Source organism: Equus asinus, chromosome 12 (assembly GCF_041296235.1).
Source record: "Equus asinus isolate D_3611 breed Donkey chromosome 12, EquAss-T2T_v2, whole genome shotgun sequence".
Taxonomy (NCBI): Eukaryota; Metazoa; Chordata; class Mammalia; order Perissodactyla; family Equidae; genus Equus; species Equus asinus.
In genome coordinates this window covers 28554265-28576953 of record NC_091801.1, presented here as the reverse complement: position 1 = coordinate 28576953, position 22689 = coordinate 28554265, and the positions used below count along the sequence as shown (strand labels likewise).

Here is a 22689-nt window from a genome sequence, read left to right as displayed (position 1 = left end):
TAATTTCCAGGTATCTCCTGAAAACTTGCATCTCTTTACGCATTATATCCATATTTTCCTGTAGATTCTTTGGCATATTCATTATAGCTATTTTAAAGTTCCTGTTTCCTAATTTCAGCAATTGAGTTGTTTGTGAGGCTATTTTTATTAACTGTTGACCATGGCTCACGTTTTCCAGTTTCTTCATATGTCTAGTGATTTTTCTTACATACTAGACTTTGTAGACAATAGTTTGGAGATTCTGGATCCTGTTATACACCTCTGAAGAATGTTGAGTTTTGTTAAATTTGTTAAATCACCTGGAACTTGTGGAGGTTTGGTTTTATACCTTGTTAGGGCATTTGTATTCCAGTTGTATCCTAGCCTTGGGGGAATCTTTTTAGTAAAGAGAGAAAGTCTTCATTTCTAATACATGACACTTTTAGGGATTAAATGGAAAGCCCCAGATGTTTACCATGCTCTTATAACTTGGTGGGACTCAAACTCTAACGTCTCTCACTTGTAGCAAACAATAGCTGAAATTACCAGCTTGTTCTTTAAACTTTCTGACTGTTCTTTTCTCTCTCAGCTCCTTGGAGCCTTAACTACATATGCATAGCTCAGTAGTTGGTCTAGGATTTGACTGGCATTTATATGCAGATTTGGGGGCTCACCTACTTTTATTTCCTCCTTTCTAGGATTTCTCTTCCTAATTTCCAGCTACAATGGCAGTCCCAATTTCAATCTTCTCACTCTTCAACAGGTTATACTGTGGCTTTCTGCTTGAGTTATGTCCTCTTTGTGCCATATAGACTTGGGAATGCCCTCAGGGGAAAAGCCATGCAAATATAGATCTCACCCATTTTTTAGGGCAGATTTTTTTGCCCCATTATTTCAAATCTCCTCTTTTCCTGCCTTCTTTGATTGTTTTCTAGTGCCTTCATGTAGTTCTTTATATTTTATCCAGAGTTTATTATTATTATTGCTAGAGAATTAGGTCAATATAAGCTGCCATTAATGAAACTGGAACCCAAATACAAAATTGCTCACAATCTATTTACGTTTGTTCAAGTATAAAGATTTATGAGAAAATACAGAAAAATATCTCTTCTATGTTGGAATAAGTCAAATATCTATACTATGGGATATTGACTTTAATCTTAATGATATAACTCTTTTATAAAGGTATCAGAGTTTATTTCCAAACAGAGTTCATTTACTGTCAAAAATAAGATGACATAGTAAGGTAAAAAGCCATTTTTTCATTCATTTGGACAGCATTAATTGAATTGCAAATTATTATTGAATTTTTTTTAAAGCAACAAATATTTCAAAGTAAGATCTGTTTTGTAGTTACTGAGGCTCAGATACCTACTAGGAATATGTCATAACAAATCATCATAATTTTGCAAGTTATCATCAAATTTTTCATCCACTGAGATTTTAATAGAAAGGAAAGAGAATGAAGGCAATGTATGAAAGTGAAAAAAAATCAACAATTGAATTATTTATTCAACAAATGTTTATATCCATCTATTACTTGCCAAATGCTGTAGAAATACTACGGATACAGAAAGAAGGCAGAGCTCAGGTCCTCAAAGAGTTAAGAGTTCAGTGAGGGAGATAGTAAAGTAAGTCAACAACTAAACAGACCACAGACTGAAGTTTACTGTTTTCTCAAGAAAGTGAGACTTAGGTGTAATGTACCCAGAATTAGTTTAGAGCTAGTAGCTACCAAATCTTTAGAGACAGGTAATCTCTGGGTAATCTAATCTCTGGGCAATCAGGTGAGTGAGAAACTCACACTGTGAAAGTTAAGATCAGGGATGGGGGCTGGGAAATCACCTTATTCTAAATGAGGGGAAAACCTAGTAGACACTGAGATTACTGGGTTCTTTAAGCTTTTAAGATTGATGAGAAAAGGGCTTTTGAACTTAGCTTGTGACTGGCACTAAGAATAAAAAATAAGGCATTCTTTGGGCCCAGCCCCATGGCTGAGTGGTTAAAGTTCCTCATACTCTGCTCTGGAGCCCAGGTTCAAAGTTTCAGATCCTGGCCACAGACCTACTCCACTCACCAGCCATGCTGTGGAGGTGTCCCACATACAAAAAAATAGAAGAGGACTGACACAGATGTTAGCTCAGGGCTAATCTTCCTCAAGCAAAAGGAGGAAGATTGGCAGCAGATGTGAGCTCAGGGCAAATCTTCCTCAGCAAAAAATAAAAATTAAAAAGAATAAGACATTCTTCAATTCAGAGATTCTTGTCTCATTTCAGAAGGAAATCTGAATTCTAGGACATAAGCTTCCCCCTTTAAAAAAATCTAAATATCGTTTACTCATTAAGCTAAGAAAGGTTTCTTTTCCAGTTCTTTCAAGAGAACTAATACTATTGGTATAGGCCAGAGGGCAGTGCCACTGGAAAAGTGCACACCAGTGGCAGCCAGTGAAAAGTTATGAAGAGTATCCTGCTTTCTCTCTTTGAAGGGTACACTTGGGCTGATTAACATCAAGAAGTTTTACCCAGGATGCATGTAGGAGAAAAACACCTTATTCTCGTTTTTATGTTGCACAATTTAACAAATTGTCTATGTTTATGGTTGTTTTTCCTTTTTTTTTTCTTTTTGGTGGTGTCACTTATTTCCTCTTAAAAATTTACCCTAATAGTTTTCAATGTTTCTAACATATTAGGACTCAAGTTTCCAGTCTATACTTCCACGTTCCTGTCCTAAGCTTTCAAGCATAATATTCTTTTGAAAGGCAATGAATGTAAAATGGGCTATCCTGTATGAATTGAGATACTGAGTTAAGGTTAAACATCCCAGATGAGATTTCAGTGATCACAAAGCTAATTTGTGTTACAATGTGTTTTTCCAAACTATGAAAGCATTCTAGAGAACATAGGCTTTACACAACATGAAATTTGCTTCTAGAATAGAATTAAAGTTTTAAAAAATAACTTATTTGCCATTTTTTAGAAAATACTGAAGTTTTACATGAGGAGATTTAGTGTCTCCAGCTTAGAAAAATCCAACTGGGAAGTAGTTACAAATGCAAAAATGTCTGGGTTAGGAGCTACATCTGAAGATAGATACCTGAACAGGGAATATTTTGCCCATAAACTTTTTGTATGAATATTCACAGATCCACTAGTCATGTTTTCCCTGAAAATGCAAGTTATTCCTTCATAGTTCTGTATCTGAACTAATATGCTATGCAACTTTTAGTGTAAAAAACGCCTCCATCTTTGAAAATGTAGGATATACATTTTGTTGTGGAATTTGAAAAGGGACTGTATTTTGTTCAAGTTCATTTTTCAACTTTGAGAGTCTTTTCTGCTATTTCTTGCAAGAATATTTCCATTTTCGTTGACAAATGAAAATGTTCCTTCTTGCAAGAATTCTCAAATTATTTCTTGAGTAAGCTTCAAATTACTACCTAATTTTCCCAACCATTTCCATCAAGTGAGCTCCAAAAAAGGATCATGGTAGTCTGAACACAAGATACCAGTACAAATCCTTCTGGTTATTCTTTAGAGGCCTCTCCACACCTCTCCACCCTTCTCTCTGTCCTGAGACCTGTATGAGCTATAAGTCTATAAATTACAAAGTATTTTCACAAGATTATCTAATTTGGTCCTTACGAAACTCTCTTTTTACAAACAGGAACTTGAGGCTCAGGAACATGAAATGAAGTGAGAGGACCCAGCTTCCAGCCTGGTTTTCATATGATAAGCCTTGTGTTTTTCCTCTCATGCCCTGCTTCCCAGAACTGTACTCTGATCCAGTTGGGCTACCCCATCATCAGGAATTCCACATTGGAGACACATTTCTCTTTGGAGCCCCTGGTGATGCTGCTGGGTAGTGAGGATATGGATGGATGGCGAGAACTCGTCTCCCTTGACTTATCTTCTCCTCCCATCTGAACATCCAGTTCAGTGCTGGAGAGTCAAAGCCATTGAAAACAAAAGTGCCTGTAGAATTCAAGTAAATGTTCTTTAGTTTCCTTCTCCCCACCATATTCATCACCTACTTCATTCTGATCCCCCTTTAGTAATAATAATAATAATAGTAATAATAATAATAATAATATCACCACTATTTACTGAGGACCTATTATGTGTTTATTTGCCCCTTTTTTTTTTGCTAATTAATGTGTCACTTATCCTCACAACCTCCCAGCAAAGTGATTCTTAATACCCCACTTTGCAAATGAGGAAACTGGAGTTTTCAGAGAAGACACTGCCACCCCCAGGTAGTTGCAACAACACCTGCTCCAGGTTCATTTCCTGGCAGCAGCATGTACATTTGTTAAGTACTTATTATACCTGAAAGTATACTAGATTCTGTTCAAGTGGAAAAAATTTTAGAATTTTAAAATTTCAGGAACAATCAACTCAGACTTAGGAAGCACTTTCATTCTTCTCGGTTTTGCTCATGCCATTTCCTGTCTTCTCCTCTCCTTCTGGACATGCTGCTTCTTCCTCAAAGTCCAGGTCCCTGACCACCTGCCCTGCTTACACTGCATCATCGCCCCATACTTTTGTTGTACTTTGCTCCGCTTGTTTCTCACTTGGAATGTATTGGATTACTGTTTCGCATCTCTGTCCTCACATATGGATTGTGAGAGCTGCTTTTTTCATGTTTGTCTGTTGCTTAGAGCAGTGTTTGTATGTAATAAGAACTTGTTAAAAGTTCACTTGGTTTAATTTGCTTAGTACACATTTAAAATGTTCCTGGAGTAGTATATACAGCGAGCAGAATTATCCAAAAATGGGTATATACAAAGTGCTTTATTTCCTTCCTTAAATTCAGTGTAAACTTACCTCTTTTTTCAAGTATTCAATAATTTCAAGTACATAAATCAGACATTCTCAGGCAACACTTCTTTCTAATCTTCATGTTCTGGGTATGTAGTGGGAGCTTACTGATATTATTACAATTTTCAGTATATGACATTAGAGCAGTGGGAATAGACTCTATTTCCACATTTTTTCTGCCTTTCTCTTTCTGACCTTATATCTCTCAATCCTTTGGTCCTCAAATTGAAAACAATTTTATTTTTAATTTGAGACTGTATACTACTTTAAGCATAATTCTCTTTCTGGAGAAAAACTGAGCCATGATGTGGTCCATCTGTATAATGAAAAGCCATCCTACATTGTGGAATCTCTGGGTTTTTCTTGTATTTTCAAATGTAGGAAGTTGAATGCAGAAAACTAAAAAAAAATTATGTGCAAGAATAATTTCTTGGCATATTGCATTTTCATTTGACTGAAGCTGAGGTGACCCAGGTTGCCTATATTAAATCAGAACTAACATTTAGAAATCAATTTGGCTAACATGTTAGAAGTAATTTGGGAGCAATTTATAGCACCAGCCAGGCTATGGTACAATCATTTTAGCTCTGATTTTAATTGGCTAACCCACGTGCACATGGTATGAGTAACCATTTAGTTTCTGTGCCATGGCACCATTTAGTCATTGTTAATAAATATCTATTTTTACGAGCAGGATTAGACATGGGGTTTATCAATTTCAACTTCACTTACTATGGCCAAATACTAGTTTTAATTTCCTTCTGTGAGTGTTGGACCCTGTCTTTAGATTAATCTTATCTTTAAGTTACATAGATTTAGGCATTTTCTAATTAGCACGCAATTTTGATTGCTATAACAATACCTGCTAATGCTTATTGAGTGCTATGGTACTTTATGATATTGGTACTGTGACAGTGCTCAGATGGAGACCCTGAAGCTTAGAGGAGTGGAGAAACTTCCTGCAGTTTATACAACCAGCAAGGGCAGAGGAACTTTCAAACCCAGATCTGATTTCAAAACCTGGGGTTTTAGCCACCACACAGTTTTGCCTCAGGGTGTGTGTTGGAGTGTGGTTGCTGTTTCCTATCATGTGTCCCACTCTCTGCAACTATGGGGAGGATTGTAGGAGGCCACTCATCTGGACTAAACACCAATATTAAGATTCTCTACATAGTAGTATTTTTATAACCACTTTGTTCTAGAAATAACAGGAGGGGCCCAACTATTTACCTCAACTCTGTTGAATTCTGTCTGTATGCACCCTGACCAAATTATTCAGAACAATTATCACCAATAGAGCAACCCAAAATTATATTATCAATAAAAATATTTTAGTAGAAAAAGTGGCAGATCTGCATAAACTAAAGAACTAACTTTCTTTGGTGATGTGAATGTTCATGGTAATACCAAAGGGCAAAGAGGAGCTGGGGCAAGAGAAACAAAATACAAGAAGGCACATAAAATTGTTTCTAATTCTATTATCACATACTATGTAATTTAAGTACCTTAAAATAAGGAGATTAGCCTGATTTATCCAGGTGGGCCTGATCTAAATTGTATGAGCCTCTAAAAAAGGCAAACATCTTTCTCCTCCTGGTAGCAGAGAGAAAGCCAGAGATTCCAAGCATGAGAAGTGATCCACGTACAGTTTTTGACTTGGAGATGAAGGGGCCACATGTCAAGGAAACAGGGGCCTCAGTTCTACAACCACAAGGAACTGTATTCTGCCGACAGCCTGAATGAATGTGGAAGCAGAATTCTCCTCAGGGCCTCCAGAGGAGAGCTTGGCCCAGCCCATACTTTGCGTTCAGCTTGTGAGGCCAGGAGCAGAGGACCCAGTTGAGCCTTGCAGTGGCCAGATTTCTGATTGACAGAATTGGGAGGCAATAAATGGGGTTTGTTTTAAGGTCTTAAGTTTGTGATAATTTATTATGGCAGCAATAGAAAAATAATGTAGCATATAATTGATAAATTTTTTTATATGACCCCTGTAGGAATTTTCAAGAGAAAAATATAACTTATTCTGAATAGTGAATGATACTTTATAACATTTAGCATGCCAGGTAACTAGGTGTTTGGTGAGTTGCAAAGGGGTATAAGGCAGAATTACTTGTTAATCACATTAAACACTGTTGCAAACTCAGTTTTTTAATACAAAGTCACTCTGTTTCAGGGCTATCTGGTTAGCCCTAGTTTAAATCCAGAAGTGTATATGGCTTCTTTTCCTCAGGATCCCACTTTAATGGGAAAATCCAATCTATTATAGACACTAGAGAATTTGATTGTCTTCTTCAGGTCTAACCACCAAATAAATAGTGTATATCAACAATTACAATACAGCATTTATTTTGCAAGGTAATGAAAGTGAGTTGCTGAAAAAAGATATAGTGAAGACTAGCTGGATTTAATATGTTGGTTTGTCCATGGTCAATGGATTTGTGCTTCATCATATGTAACAGCATTTCATGGTGTTACAGATGACTAATTCTGAGGGAAATTAGTAAGGAGTATGTAGGGGGAAGTAGATACTGAGTTCAAAATTGAATATGAATTTGCAATTTGAAAAATCAAATCAGAGATGTGGAAAGTTTTATTTCCCCTTTTCCTTTGTGTTGCAGATTAATCTTAAAGATATTGGTGAAATCTATAAAATACGTATTGGACATGACAACAGAGGAAAGGATCCCAGGTGGTATCTGGAAGAAATTAGACTTGAAAATATAGCCACACGTGAGCTGTTTTGTCTAACTGTTGATTCCTGGATAGCTGAGAATGAAAATGGTGGAGATACATGGAAAGAAATGCCTGTCGTGAGAACTAATAAAGCACCTTTGCCAGGTACATAATTGCATTTCCTTTGTGATGTGTATTAAAAATAAAAATAATTGAGATGATTTAGAATAGAGGTCAGCAACCTTTGTCTGTAAAGGACCACACACCAAATATCTTATGCTTGTGGCCCATAAAGTCTCTTGAAACTGCTCAACTTTGCCAGCGTCGTGAGAAAGCTACTATGGACAATGTACAATCTATGGCATGTTTGTGTCTCAGTAAAACTTTATTTGTGGACAGTGAAACTGGAATTTCATCTGTCAAGAGACAATATTCTGCTTTTGGATTTTTTTAACTGTTAAAAGTAAAATGCATTCTCAGCTCCTGGACTGTACAAAAACAGGTGCTGGCAGATTTGACTCACAGCCGTGGTTTGCTTACTCCTGATTTAGCATATCAGGCTTTAGGACTAACACTTGTATAGCTGTTCAAAAGTGAAAATTAGGGGCCGACTCCGTGGCTGAGTGGTTAAGTTCGCACGCTCCACTGCGGCGGCCCAGGGTTCGGATCCTGGGCGTGGACATGGCACTGCTCGTCAGGCCACGTTGAGGCGGCGTCCCACATCCCGCAACTAGAAGGACCTGCAACTAAGACATACAACTGTGTACGGGGGCGGTTGGGGAGATAAAGCAGGAAAAAAAAAAAAAAAAGGTTGGCAACAGTTGTTAGCCCAGGTGCCAATCCTTAAAAAAAAAAAGGAAGATTGGCAACAGTTGTTAGCCCAGGTGCCAATCGTAAAAAAAAAAAGGTGAAAATTATATACAGAGATGTATGTATGTGTCGATTCATCTTTCTGTAAACCTTTTTGCTAGCCATTTAAATGTGACTTTCTTCTTGGCTCTACTGTGTTAACAAATATCAGCAATCAGGAACTTAGGTGCACCTAAATCCCCTTAAGTTTTTGGTTTTGATTTTTGCTGAAAATTGAACTTACATGTTGCCTTAATTTCCTCTCCATCCATTTCCTGTATCTCTGATAACCACCTTGTTTTTGCCTCCATCACTGTAGTGAAAATGATCTCTCTCAATGAATACCAGTGGCCTCTTTCTTCCAAATTAAATAACTGAGTGTGTGTGTGTGTGTGTGTGTGTGTGTGGTCTCAGTGTCCTAGCTCTCCCTACTGTGACTGGCACTGCTGATCCCTCATTTGAAAAGGCAAAGATTTCTAGAGCCAGACACACTGGGTTAGTCTTGGCTTGGTGATGTGTTTAGCTGGTGTCCCCCACGGCAAGCTATGTAGCCTCCCTTAACCAACATTGCCTCATCTACAAAATGGGGATAAAAATAGTGCCAATGTCATAAGATTGTTTTGAGAACATGAGATAATGCACTTTGTCTTTAGGATAATGTACTCACAGTACTTTGTTCCTGGCACATAGTAATCATGCAATAAGTGCAGGCTATCCCAAACAATTTTATTAAATATTTCCCCAACCCTGGCCTCAGCACATGATACCAACCTAGTTCTTCACTGTTTCCTCCACTTTTTGTATCTCTATCACTGGCTCCATGTGGTCCTCTTCCCTTGAGCATGAGGGTATAAATGCTTGACCCTTCCCTGCTCTTCTGTACTCCTCCGTAACTTCTATTGTTAACTCTACACAGAGGAGGAGCACTTCTTCATCTTCAGCCCTGTCCTCTTTCTTGCCTAGAGCCACAGTATTCCATTAGATGATTCACCACCTTGTCGTCTTTAATATCCAGTCATTGGTCTATTCATTCAACCATTCCACTTAAATAAGGATAAACACATATCTACAAATAGGTATTTGGTGCCTACGGTGTCCAGGAGTAAGCAACACCAGAAGAAATAAAGGAGATTCAGACAGGGCTCCTGTTCTCCAGCAGTTGTTCAGTTTGCACAGCTTCAGTTATCTCCAATGTCAGGACTCCCCTCTTTCTGCCCTCTCTTCAGTTCTCTTCAAGCTCTTTTCGAAGGCTTCGCTCCACAGCTCTTTGATGCTCTGATGCTTTGAACCCACCACATCCCAAATTGAAGTCATCATCCCTGCCCCTCCACTTCAGCCCGTTTCCTTTAAACATCCATGGAGAGTCTAGTCTTTCTACAATGACTTAGTATTGATTAGCCTAATCTCTCGGCAGGGGCTCCATTTTATATATTCTCAATTCCTGTTAGAATGACACATGGCACAGAACACATGGGCTGTGTGCCACAGAAATATTTGTTGATTAATTCAGATGTGGCGAGAAAGACTTAGGATAAGACCAGCTTAATGAATGAAGAAATATTTTATAATACTAATTCTTTATATTTGTATGTATTTCTATAGTTTGCAAAAGAAATTTATTAGATAAAATCTCATTAAATACATAAAATTCCAGATCCTAAGAATTTTAGTAGTCCTACAGTCATGTGAGGGTAGCAATAGTGTCCACAGATGTCCAGAAGACTTTGAAGTGGAAAAGACAGAAGAGTCCTAAGAAATTTAGAAGCTTGGTTTGTACCCTGCATGTCCTGGGACCTATCTGTGTTATTCACCCAGTTGCCAACATCTGTGCAGAATCCATTCTTCTCTTTAAAAATGATATATAAAAGAGTTTTGAAATCCATGGTACCAATAACAAACAGAAGAAATCTTATTCACCTGCTGTATTAGTTATTTCTCAACTTGTAGTATTTCAGAAGGCTGCATTATTTTAAAATGAACTTTATTTAAACTCTGTTCGACAACTATTTTGTGTTTCTTCCAATTGCCTCCTACTTGACATATGAACAATTTGTTACATGCAAAAAAAAAATGTGGAAGGTAGTTGTGTGGGTTTTTAAAAAATCCAAGATACAAAAGAAACTCCATTGTACTTTAAATGAACTATTGATTCTGAGTTCACTTAACTTGAGGAGCAGTAAAGGCTTAGCGTGTCTCCTTTGCATTTCTCTGTTCATCATTTTCCCAAACTAGCTCATCAAATTCTATCCATTAGCATTTCTTATTTAAAGTGCTAATTTCTTAGCTGAAGCACACCAACCATTTCTTAAGGCATTTTTCTCCTACAAAACAATATAATGTGACACATGATATCTAGAGCTAATCTGATCCAGTCTTCTCATTTTTCTCAGCTGGATGAAAATCAATCCAGCTGCCCCTTTCCCAGATTGGATACTTGCTCATTTAGGAGAAAATCATTAAAATAAGAAAATGAAAAAATAATGATATCTCAATGTTTAAGCATTAACTAGGGATCAAAACTTACTGGTGAGCAGTTTGGATCTGATGCGTATGACTCTGAAAGTCATTCTTGGTGCCACCAAGAGGTTCATTTACTATTCCTGTGACATCAAGGGAAGCCATAGCAGATGCACACCACTGAATTATTGCTTCTCCGGTTTGAGTTTGAGAGGAGAAGTAAGGAAGAGTTGATCTTCAATATTTTGGGATTGTCTGTCCATCTGTCAAAACACTCTAAAGCCAACCCAGGAAAGAACACAGAGAATGATGTGAAGGAATTTTTTTAAATGGAGCAATTAATGCTTAGTGTTGCCCCGCTGGACAGAGACCTAGAGACACACTGGAGAGTAATATATTTTTTTAATTTAGTAGCACAAAAAGAATGCATTTCCTTGCAGTTGGCACTTACACTCTGAGCCAATTAATTTTGTGACTTTGCCTCTTCTTTTCAAAAGATTACTGGAAAGGTTTAAAAAGAAAAGGATTTTTAAGACTATTAGTCTATAAATCATTACTCTTTGGGGGCTGAGCTAGATTTCTGGTGGGATCAGAGCAATCTCCTCCAGAGACTAGCACTGACAAGTCAAGCTTGCTCACACACACAACCTCCACACCTCCTCCTATTTGTTCACTGTCTGCCATGTTCGTGGGGAGAGGCACCAGGAGCTGCTGATTGCCCTTGGTTGGTTGTCCTTAGGAAGCTTTAGTTAATGGTCTGGCAGGGATGCCCAGAGCTGATAAGAATGCTGACTCAGCTCACAGTGGCTCACAACTTCTGGCTCCAGGCTTTCTTCAGGAGAGATGAATGATAACAGGAGGTGAGGTTTGGGGCTACATCTGTGGCTGAAGAAATGTATGATGCTAGGTTTTGGCAAGCACACGGGAGGTGTGCTGAGTGGTTTCCTTCAAATTAAGAAATAACTATATGAGAATGGAAGCCAGTACCATCATATTAAAAATGTTTCTGCTTCAAAGTATTTGTATTTATCAGACTTTAGCCACAAAAGTGTCTTTCTAAACACTTATTGACAACCTACAGCAAGTTTTAGATAATAGCTGGGCTAAGATAAGTTTAAAAAGAACAAGCAAACTTTCTTTAATGCTTTATCCTTTATCATAATACCCATGTTTGATGGGAAAATGTGGTCTTTGATGAGACAACTGAAACTCAGAGAAGCAGAGTCTGGCTTCAAATCCTGGTCTCAGGCACCAGCTTTGTGAATTGGGGCAAGTGGCATAGGTTTTCTCAGTCTCAGTTAGTTTGTCTGTGAAATGGGGCATTTAATACCTGTTTCTCGAGTGATCACCATATAATTCACCATCTGAACCGGGACATTTTTGAGAGAGGAGAAAACTCTGTTAATACAGACACAAGAACAACAGATGTCAATCAGGACGATGCCAGGAAAACCAGAAATAGATCACCCCATGGGGTGTCAGGAGATCATGAGAAGGTGTGGAATACAGTATATGTCACATTGAAGGCACTCAGCATGCACTAAATTAATTCCTTTGTCCTCTCCCTTCAATTTGCCTTTCCCTCCTGCTTCCTTTATAGCATTTAGCTGGTGTTATGATGGAAGGGCAAACACAAACCTCAGGCTAGGACAGGCTATTCTCAACCGCACAGCCTGAATGACCCTCTCTAATCAGATTATGTCACTCCTTTGCTTACAAGCCTTCAGAGTTCTCCCACCTTACTAAAAGTAAAATTCATCACAACCTCCTACAAGGCTGCTCACTCTCCCTCAGCTCCAGCCTCAGTGCTCCATGATGACACCCAGTGAGCTTTCCCCTCAGCCCTCAGGCCGCTGCCCTCTGTCCTCTCTGCTGTCCGATGCCTCCCCTAGGCCTCTGCGTGGCCAGCTCCTTCACCTTTGGTCGGGACTCTGGTCCAAGGGACCTTCTCAGTGAGGCCTTCCTCATGACCTTCTACAAAATACCAAGAAATTCCACTTCCTTCCCTACCAGGCACTTCCTTTTGTAGCTCAAAGGTACTTCTTTTTCAGCAATAAGGTAAACATTTTCAACTAAGGGACGTATGAAGATTCCACCTCAAACCACCAACATATATGGTCTTGGATCACAAACCTTCAGTGCAGACTGAAGTGTCTGCACATGTTTAATGCTGAATCTCATTTACCATCTGTTTCTGAGATCTGATTTCTTGAGGCAGTTTATATCAACATAATCACACCACAATGAGTGCTGAGGAAGCTTAATTCTTGGTGACCTGAGAGAAAGCACTAAAACAGTCCATTAGTTAAGTCAAATTAAAGATTCAACTGAGGGGTTTGTCTCGGGGAAGTTCAGTTGTGCTGCCCGTCGAGCTCCCCAGGTTCTGGCACCAATACTTGCACTCCTGACGAGGTAGGGCAGCCCTCAGTGCTTGCCAGCGTCTCAGGCACCGTGTGTGGGGAGGAGCTGGCTTACCTGCGGCTGGCTGCATAAGGCCTTGGCAGGGAAGAGTCTTCCCATATTACCCAGGAACATTTGAGCATCAGGACTGAAAACATGGCGTTAGGGAAGTCCCCCAAACATAAGCAATTACATTTCTTTTTTCTATTGGGCAAGTATTCAGGAAAAAACAAAATAAAAACAAAAAACTTACATTTGCTAAAAATGTTGTGTGTACTTTGACAGGGTTGGGGGCACAAATGCAAATTTCATGGCCTTCTAGCCTTTTCCTTAGACTTTCTGATTATTTGTTTATGCCACCCAAGGTTGGTAGGACCTGAGATGTTTTGAGAGTTTGTCTCCCAGGATGGAGGAAAGGGAACTGAGAGATCATGGTGCCAGGGTCGTTTTCCAGCTGGAGAGAGTTTGGAGACTGGCTGGCCCAGAGACCCTTTGGTACCACCATGTCTATATTAGAGAGCCAAATATTTGGAAGGGCTGGATGGAGAATCCATCCACTATGCATAATTTAAGGTTGCATGAGTCTCACTGGAGTATTAATGTGTTTGCCCCCAACTAGGGGCATGGAGTTGTGTGTATGTGTACATGTGTGTGTCCACTTAAACACATTTGCAGGGGGCACATCTCTGTAGGGTAAGTCTCATAGGCCATTTCCCAATGACAATTTGAACAATGTACCCTGGGAAGAGAATGGAGGTCCGCAACATTAGAGATACAGCTGGAAGAATGATATTTTTATGTGACTCTATTTATTTGGTAAGTGGAGAATTTTTTTGCAGCAGATTGAGAATTCTTGGATGCATTGGACCAAAGGAGAACAATACCACTGACCATACTGCGTAAAGAAGATGAGGAGGCATTTAAAATAAGCTCACTTTGGAGGAGCTCCTAGCACATCTGGCATGAAAGGCTTAACAATGCTAGCTCCCTTGACCTCTTCCTTTCTTTAGTCACTCCTCAAGACTGGTGAATGGTGCTCCATAGAGAGCGCAAAGTCTGGGAAGCCAGATTCTATTGTCGACTCCTTCTGGCATATATAGATCTAAGATTAGGAGACAAAGCCAATAGGGCCAGAAGTCAGGTGGACCCTGAAATAAACTGAAGCATAAGAGCAAAGTTGGGAACAGGAAGAACCTGGGAACATAGTCTTGGTTTCAGGCACAGTTCTGGGTGAAGAGCAGCCACAGCATGTTTTATATGATTCACACGTCAGCAATTCTTTGGGCGACCAGCAGAGAGCAGTACACAACACTTTTTGATTGATAGGTGGCTTGATAATCATTCATTTATTCAGTATTGTTCAGTAAACATTCGCATGTGCCAAGAGCTAGGGGTTGGAAACTGAAAGACATGAGCCAGACACTCATAACACGTGAGGTTTAGGAGAGGGGGACCAAGATGTCCCCAACAAAGATAAGTGCACTCCTGCAGGAGTATGCTCAGATTGAGGGTGAACGATGGCTTGGACTACAGACAATCCTGCAAACACAGCCATTGCTTCATGTATCATAGATAGTTTCCGGTGAATTGAATAAAAGAATTATGAAATAATTTTTCATGATTTCTTCAAAATTATCCTAAATTGAGAAGATTGCTTCCCTTTAGGGTGTTTCTCTGGCAATAGCTTCCTAAAAGTAGGAGGAACATTTTCTGGTTGCTAATTTATTATAACGTTCTAATACTGACGAATGGCAGACTGTGGGATAAGGCAGCAGCCTGCTCCTTTCCATATCTACTTCTTGGGCTGACTTTATTTGGCCATTGGTACTTCTTAAGTTCAATCTTCACTTCTTAGACTCAGTTAGTGGTGGTCCTTTCCTCCTGAAATGTACACTTGCCCTTCCTCATTTGAATGTATAGAAACACGTATAAGTCTGATGGTGAAGGACTCAATTCAGTTCTGCAAATAAACTTCTGATGGCTAAATATTTAAAACACTCTATTCCAGCCAGCTTTGTGAAAAGGCCCTCATCATCACATATCTGATACTTTGGGAAATCAAGAAATGGGCCACCAAAGGAAGGAGAAACTTCTCGGCACAAGAAGATATTTGGAGGCAATCCTTCAAAGGGAATTCAGATGAAAATCACAGAACTGTACTAAATTTGATATATTTTATAAACAGTTAATTGAATTCACTTCCTTTATATGTTCATTCAAAAATCAGGCAGGTAATATGTATGAGACAATCTTTCTAGATGTCATTGAGGTTATTACTACATTTGCATTGATTTTATCATTATGTGATGGATTTGAATCTTCACAATCGTAACTTTGAGGGGTGCAGAAATATAACTTTTTAAAAATTCTCTATAAGTGATTAAAATCACAGCCCTCAAGAGGAAACTTTTTGGGGTGATGGAATTATTCTCTATCTTGATTGTAGTGGTAATTATAGGACGTGTAAACACTTGTCAAAACTCATCAAAACCTTATAACTTAAATGAGTGAATTTTGCTACATGTAAATCATGTTTCGACAAACTTGACTTAAAAATAATCCAAGCTCCAGGCCGGCCCTGTGGCCGACTGGTTTGGTTCGCGCACTCTGCTGCGGTGGCCCAGGGTTTCACCGGGTCGATTCCTGGGCGCAGACATGGCACCGCCCATCAGGCCACACTGAGGCAGTGTCCCACATGCCACAACTAGAAGGACCCACAACTAAAATATACAACTATGTACCGGGGGGCTTTGGGGAGAAAAGGGAAAAATAAAACCTTAAAAAATAATAAATAAATAATCCAAGCCCCTATTTCCACTGATGATAGAAATCTTAATCATTTTAACTCAAAATAAGCTCAGTCACTTCCAATATAAGACAGTTTCTTTTGGTCAAAAACTGGTCAATTCAGAATTATTCTTATTCTGCTCCTTTTCCTATTCCACATGGATACCTTAGTTCCTGGATGTCACCCTCATACGTGGAGAGGATGCCCGGTGCGAGGGCCACCATCTGCTCTGTTTGGCCATTCTGAGGTGGCTCATTCTACTTCGTCTCTAGGTATCGCTTCCTCCTTAACTTCTGCTGAAGGAAACACACATCCTACCATGGCTTTGGTTTCCTTCTCCTAAATTTCCAGAGAAAAAGCATATTTGAGGAATTTATTTAGGCCCCCTCCCCAGCCATGTGACATTTTTAATATATCCTTGTGACTGAGGGATTATATATGTCCACACAAAGAACAAATATGTGTATTTTAACTCTATGCTTGCTGCAGTAAGCAGAGGCTGAAGAATCCATGATTTCTTGAAAGGAAATCTTAAGGCTACTGTTTATGGAGATGTTAATGCTTGGAGTTGATGTTGATAAATCATCATTAAGAAACTCTTGGCACAGTCTCTGGCCTAAAATGATGTTTGAAAAAAAAACCCTGCAGGTGAAAATTTGAAAGATTTTTGTGTCACTAATAAGATGATGTTAAACCTTACGAAGGTCACAAGTTTATAAGCCCAAAGAATGCTGAGCCTTGACAATGATGCATGTGTTATGCATTCTTTGAGAGACTGGGAAATTGTTGAAATGACAATAAATATAGGTAAATATAAGGATGAGAGTGTTTAAGATGATGACATTGAGAACAGAAGAGAAAAAAAATGCCCCCCAAATGATGAAAATATATAGTTTAGCTATCAAATGAATTGGATGACAATTGTGGCAAATAGGAAGACAAACATTTTATTCTGTGCTTGTGGCCGACTTTGTCAGAGTGAATAAGGCTTTCATAAGCAGCTGAGGCTACTGACTAATTCTCAGAAAGAAAAATTTAGCATCACCTATGGTAAGGAAAACATTTTAAAAATGTTGGCAAAAAAGTCCAACATATATGGATAATCTAAACCAAGTTAACTCTTTCAGATACTTTTAGCTAAATCACATGATAAATATATTAATAACTACTTAAAATCTGGTGCTGTAGAGTGGATATTTGTAGTCAGAATGATTGATTAGTTATACTTGTCTTTGATACGTTCAAATAAAATGATCTCTTCTATTCTGTACAACATCAATATCTAGAAACCTAGCCCTGTATTTTTCAAGTATTCGAGCTAGTTGTAAGCTGTTTTCTAACTCACTTTTAAATTTACTATTGGATTCCCTCAGGAGTTCACCTCCTTGTGTGTGTGGGGGTCCCTTTCTTGTAGTAAAGATAATTTGTTAGCCTTCTACATTTTTACAACAGAATGCATGTCTGTTAGCTAGAACATGTGGCCCTGCCTTTAAATCACAACAGCGCTGAGCCCTGACTTTCCTGCCTGAGAAGACTGAGCAAAGGATTCGCTGAGACCTTGGCCTCCTAAGTCGCCTTTAAAACACGTGGTATTTTAGGATGCGTCTAAGCAACAAGTTAACTAAGTATTCTTTCAATTCTCCCTTTGTGTTGCTAGAGAAGGAAAAAATTTATATTGCCTTGGGGATTATGAAAAATTCTGGAGTTAGAATCTATTGTTATGACTTTAGCATTTTAAAAAAGAATCTGCGTGCTTTTGTTGCAGAGCTACAGCAAATGCTTAGTGAATTGTGTGATCTCACACTATTAAAGTGGAGTCAGTGTCACAGATCTCAGCAAAATGGCTGTTTCTTCTGGAAGGATATGTTTTCTTTCAACTTCCAATTTAAATTATGTGACTTTTTGATGTGGTTTGAGAATAAAATTTAGTGCTCAACTATGATAACCATTTGTTCTAAATTTCTGGTATATTCACTTCTCTTTCTTTGAATTTTAGGTGAGAAGTAAGTTTTTTTTTTTTGGTTTTTGGCGTGTGTGTATAAAACTTAATTTATAGCAGCTTCTGGAAACACAATGTTGAGAAGCATTTGAAGTGAGTGCAGGTGGCAGGCAGGGTGCATGCCTTGATCATAGGGCGTGTACAGTGATTGGGGGATCCCTGAATGCTGTTCTTTGTGCTATAAATATATAGTCTCTGTTCTAAATAATTTTTGATATGTACTTCTTAAAATTTTTAACAATCTTTTTTTTACTTTATATGTGTTTTAATACTTTAAATGTCCTAATTTTTTTAAAAAAAACTTGTACACAAGTTTACTCCATCTGAAATTAAGAAAATATTTTCAGTAAACAGAAGCATGATTTCCCTATACAGACTTCCAATCATGCTTGTCCACATACTTATTTTCATGAAGAATTCTAGCATAAGTTTTGGCTTAATCCATTTAGACAGTTACGCAGGTTGTAAAGGTTAGCCAAATCTTCTTTATAGGTAGTTTGAAAGATCTCTTTGGTTGTCCTAAATACATGAGAAGTCCTCTAATTTTCTGCTTAAGTTCAGCTGGGTCTCATTCTAGAGTATTTTGGAATATGTAAGACTGTACGAAGAAACTGATTTATCTTTTCTGCTTACACCATTTCCCAGTATACCACATTTGTCTTTTTAAAGGTCAGGCATGATGGAAACAGGCAATGTTTCTCACTTACCTTGTTTTCTTACTTGTTGGATTTTCATGTCTGAGTTCTTTGGAAAATGTTAATGTGAATTTCTATAAATACACCATTCAATTGCACAGAGTATGATTTGTAAAGAGTTCTAGGACTGGAAATAAAAGGTACTCCTTGTATCCAAGATATTATTCATATTAGTAGTATCAGCAAGAGTAATCTCTTTTCTAATTAGTGGCTTCTACCAATGTCTCAGAAATTGCCTTAATTCTAAGGTCAAATATAGTGGATTATCATTTGCTGGTATCTCACTGGGCTCTTTTTTAAAAATTATATTTAAATTTTCATCTTTCTAGGATCTTTGTATTTTTTCTCTCTCAAAAGGGCTATTAAAAATCTCCATTATTGGAATAGTAATCTCCATGAAGTAGCAGCATGAGTGACCAGTTGTGATTAGAACAGCCAAACTTCAGGGGGAAAAATTACCACTTTCATCTAATTAAGAGAGAGGAAAGTTTTTTTTTTTTTAATACTTCTCATAATAACTGTGAAAGTGTAGTGGTTAATGAAAGTGCATACTTGTTAACAATAATTATTTTGAGACAGGAGTTCTGGGAATAGCCGAGAGTCTGTATGTATGAGGTAAACATGAAAGAACTCAGAGAATGTCTGAGTAGGGGTCAGATAAGAAAAAGAGCTGAGGCCAAGTAACATAGAGATACTCATGTCAACTAGATTGAAGAATATTCTGATTTCCTTCCAGGGTATCTAATACTTTTAAAGAGAAAGTAAAAATGAGAAAGATAATATCAGATTTCTGACATTTCAGTGGTGGCTTATGAGATCTACGTATACACTGGCAGGAAGCCTGGTGCAGAGACAGAATCTAACGTATTTATCAACCTCATTGGCACCAGAGGAGATTCGGGGAATCGAAGACTTCATCAATCCAAAAATAACAAAGTCAAGTTCCAGCGTGGACAGGTAATAGAAAAATCCTTATCAATTCTTACGTACCATGTTTCCTCTAATTTCTTTAGCTAAAAAGACACCAACAGAAAATCCTCATTTGATACCAGTTAGGAAGTACAGGGAGGTATGGTCGCTTCTTGGTGTGCATCTCATTATTCTGGAGTTGAATCGAGGTGGGACTTAACCAGGAACAATGCAGCCATGAGTAACTCCCAGTTTCTTCTTCTATTAAAAACAGAAACAGAAACAAAACAACAAAGATTCTGCTTCCAATTAGGGCAGTCTAGCCTGTAACGAAATGACCATCTTGAAGACAACCAGAAACGTTTGATAAATATCTTTTAAAATTGGTTTTAAAAGCATTGGAGAGCTGCTAAGGCAGGTGGAGTTGGAGAATCCCAAGATCCTGGAGAGCAAGGAAGTGCAGAAGAGAACCTGATGTTCAGTATAGCTTTCTGCCCTTTGTAAGTGGAAGCTTGGAAGCAAGGAGCCAGAAGTGGCAGTGGAGAGCCTAAGACGCTGTGCAGAGATTTAGGAGGTCTCATGGGACTGGGTTCAATCTGGGCCCAGCAGTAAAGACAGGCCTCCCACTCAGAAAGTATGACCTTCCTGTGAGTTCTCCCAAGGCAGAAGCTGTGGCTGTCCTGCAAGTGGTTAATGATGATCCCAGGAAGCACAGTGAAGGAATGTAGAGAAGGACAGAAGGAAAGAAGAAAGGCCAATATAAGTGTGTATTCTAGAGGTCATTGCTGTTGGCAGCAGGGACTGGACCCCTCCAGGACCTCAGCTGACAGACTGGGCACCAAAAGCAGAAGCTGCTGAGGCTGCCTAGGGGGAGGGACCACATGTTCTAGGGCCATGTGCAGAGTCACCATCCCTGCCATCATGCTTATTCCATCCATGGGCCCATTCCACAACAGGCACCATGGTAGCCAAAGCAAGACCTCTACATGGAAAATTACAAAATATTACTGGAAAAATTTAAAAAGACATAAATTAATAGAGATATACTATGTTCCTGGATTGGAAGACAGAGTATTATAAAATTCTCACTTCTTTCCTCATTGATCTGCAGTTTCAATGCAATACCAATCAAAATCCCATAAACATTTTTTTATGGAAATTGGCAATCTAATTCTAAAATGTATGTAGAAATGCAGAGTCAAATACACCCAAAATAATCTTGAAAATTATTAATCTTGAGAAAAACAAGTTGGAGGGTTTATACTACCAGTTAGCGAGATTTATTGTGAAGTCAAGGTAATTAAGACAGCATTAATTGGTACAAGGCAAGACAAATACAGCAAAGAAACATAGTAAAGCCAGATAAAGAGCCACATATTCTGATGTGCAGCATCAGGGAAAGGAGAGTCTTTTTAATAAATTCTGAGAATAAATTGGATATCACTATAGAAAATAAGAAATCATAAGTCCTATTTTACACTAAACCCAAAAATCAATTCCATGCAAATTTAGGTCTAAATGTGAAAGGTAAAAGAATAAAATACCTAGAAGATAACATAACAGAAAATCTTCATGACCTTGAAAGTAGCCTAAAATTTAAAAACAATTTTAATTGTCATCAACATGACCTGAAATTCACCATCTTAACCATTTTTACATGTACGATTCATTAATTCATTAGCATTGAGTACATTCACATTGTTGTACAACCATCACCACCATCCATCTCCCGAACTCTTTTCATCTTGCCGAACTGAAACTCTGTACTCATTAAACAATAACTCCCATTCTCCTCTCTCTTTTCCTCCACCTCAGCCTCTGGCAACCACCATTCTACTTTCTGTCTCATGAATTTAACTCCCTTAGGTACCTCATCTAAGTGGAATCATATAGTATTTGTCTTTTTGTGATTGGCTTATTTTACTTAGCACAATGTCTCGAAGTTTCATTTGTGTTGTAGCATACAGAATTTCCCTATTTTTAAGGCTGAATAATGTTTCATGTGTATATATATCACATTTGTTTATCCATTCATCCATTGGTTGCTTCCATCTTTTGGCTATTGTGAATAATGCTGTTATAAACATAGGAATACACATATAGACTAATATTTTAAAGACAAAACATAGAAAGTATTAAGCATAAAGAAAAAAGATAAATTATACTATTTTAATATTAAAGACTTCTGTTCCTCAAGACACCATTAAGAGAGTAAAAATGCAAATCGGAAAATGGGAGAAGATATTGTAAAATATATACTAGCAAAGGACTTGTTTCCAAACTGTATACAGAACGTCCATAAGTCAACAAGAAAAAGACAGATAACCCAATTTAAATCGTGAGCATATTTGAATATGTACTTTCTAAAAGAGGATATCCAAATTGCCAATAAACATGAAAAAAGTACTCAACTTTATTGATAATCAGGAAAATACAATGAAAACCATAATGAAATGTCACTGTGCACAATCAAATGAGTTAAACTTTAAAAGAATAACAATACCAAGTATTGATCAGCCTGTGGAGCTCATTGACCTCTCATACGCTAAGCATCCAGAGTGCACATTGGTATAAGCATTTTGGGAAATTGAGACTATTTACTAACACTCTATAAACCATCATTTCACCAACAGAAATGTACATAAATTACATAAAAAGACATGTATAAGAATGTTCTGAGCAGCATTATTTGTAATACCCCAAACCCAGAAATAATTTTTTTTCATAAGTAGAAGAACGGATGAATAATATGGAATAATATTCAGTAATGAAAGTGAACAAAATTCTGTTAAACAAAGCAACATGGATAAATTTCATAAAGGGTGAGTGAAACAAGCCAGGCAGAAAGAGAACATACTGTATGATTCTATTTATGGTCCCAGACCTGGCAAAACTAATTAAAAGTGTTAAATGTTAAGATAATGGTTATCATTGTGGGAGATAATGACTGGGATGGGCCATGGAGGGGTCTTGGGGTACTGTTAAGGTTTTATTACTTGCATAGACATGTGCGCTGAGCATTTGTAATTTGTATACTTTGTATATAGTTAATAAATAGTTTATTTAAAAGTTCATATGTCTGTGTATGTACATATACATATCTCAATACATAGTTTATTTAGA

General features: G+C 38.0%; 1 protein-coding gene across 18 annotated transcripts in view; it reads left to right on the top strand.

Annotated features, from left to right (window-relative positions):
* Nucleotides 1-22689, top strand: part of RP1 (RP1 axonemal microtubule associated) — a 449795-nt gene that overhangs the window by 409079 nt on the left and 18027 nt on the right. For all 18 annotated transcript variants that reach the window (XM_070481272.1, XM_070481271.1, XM_070481268.1 and 15 more), the window contains 2 exons: nucleotides 7415-7634; nucleotides 19460-19614. In XM_070481272.1, the coding sequence (XP_070337373.1) occupies nucleotides 7415-7634; nucleotides 19460-19614 (375 nt within the window). The remainder of the gene's footprint in view (nucleotides 1-7414; nucleotides 7635-19459; nucleotides 19615-22689) is intronic.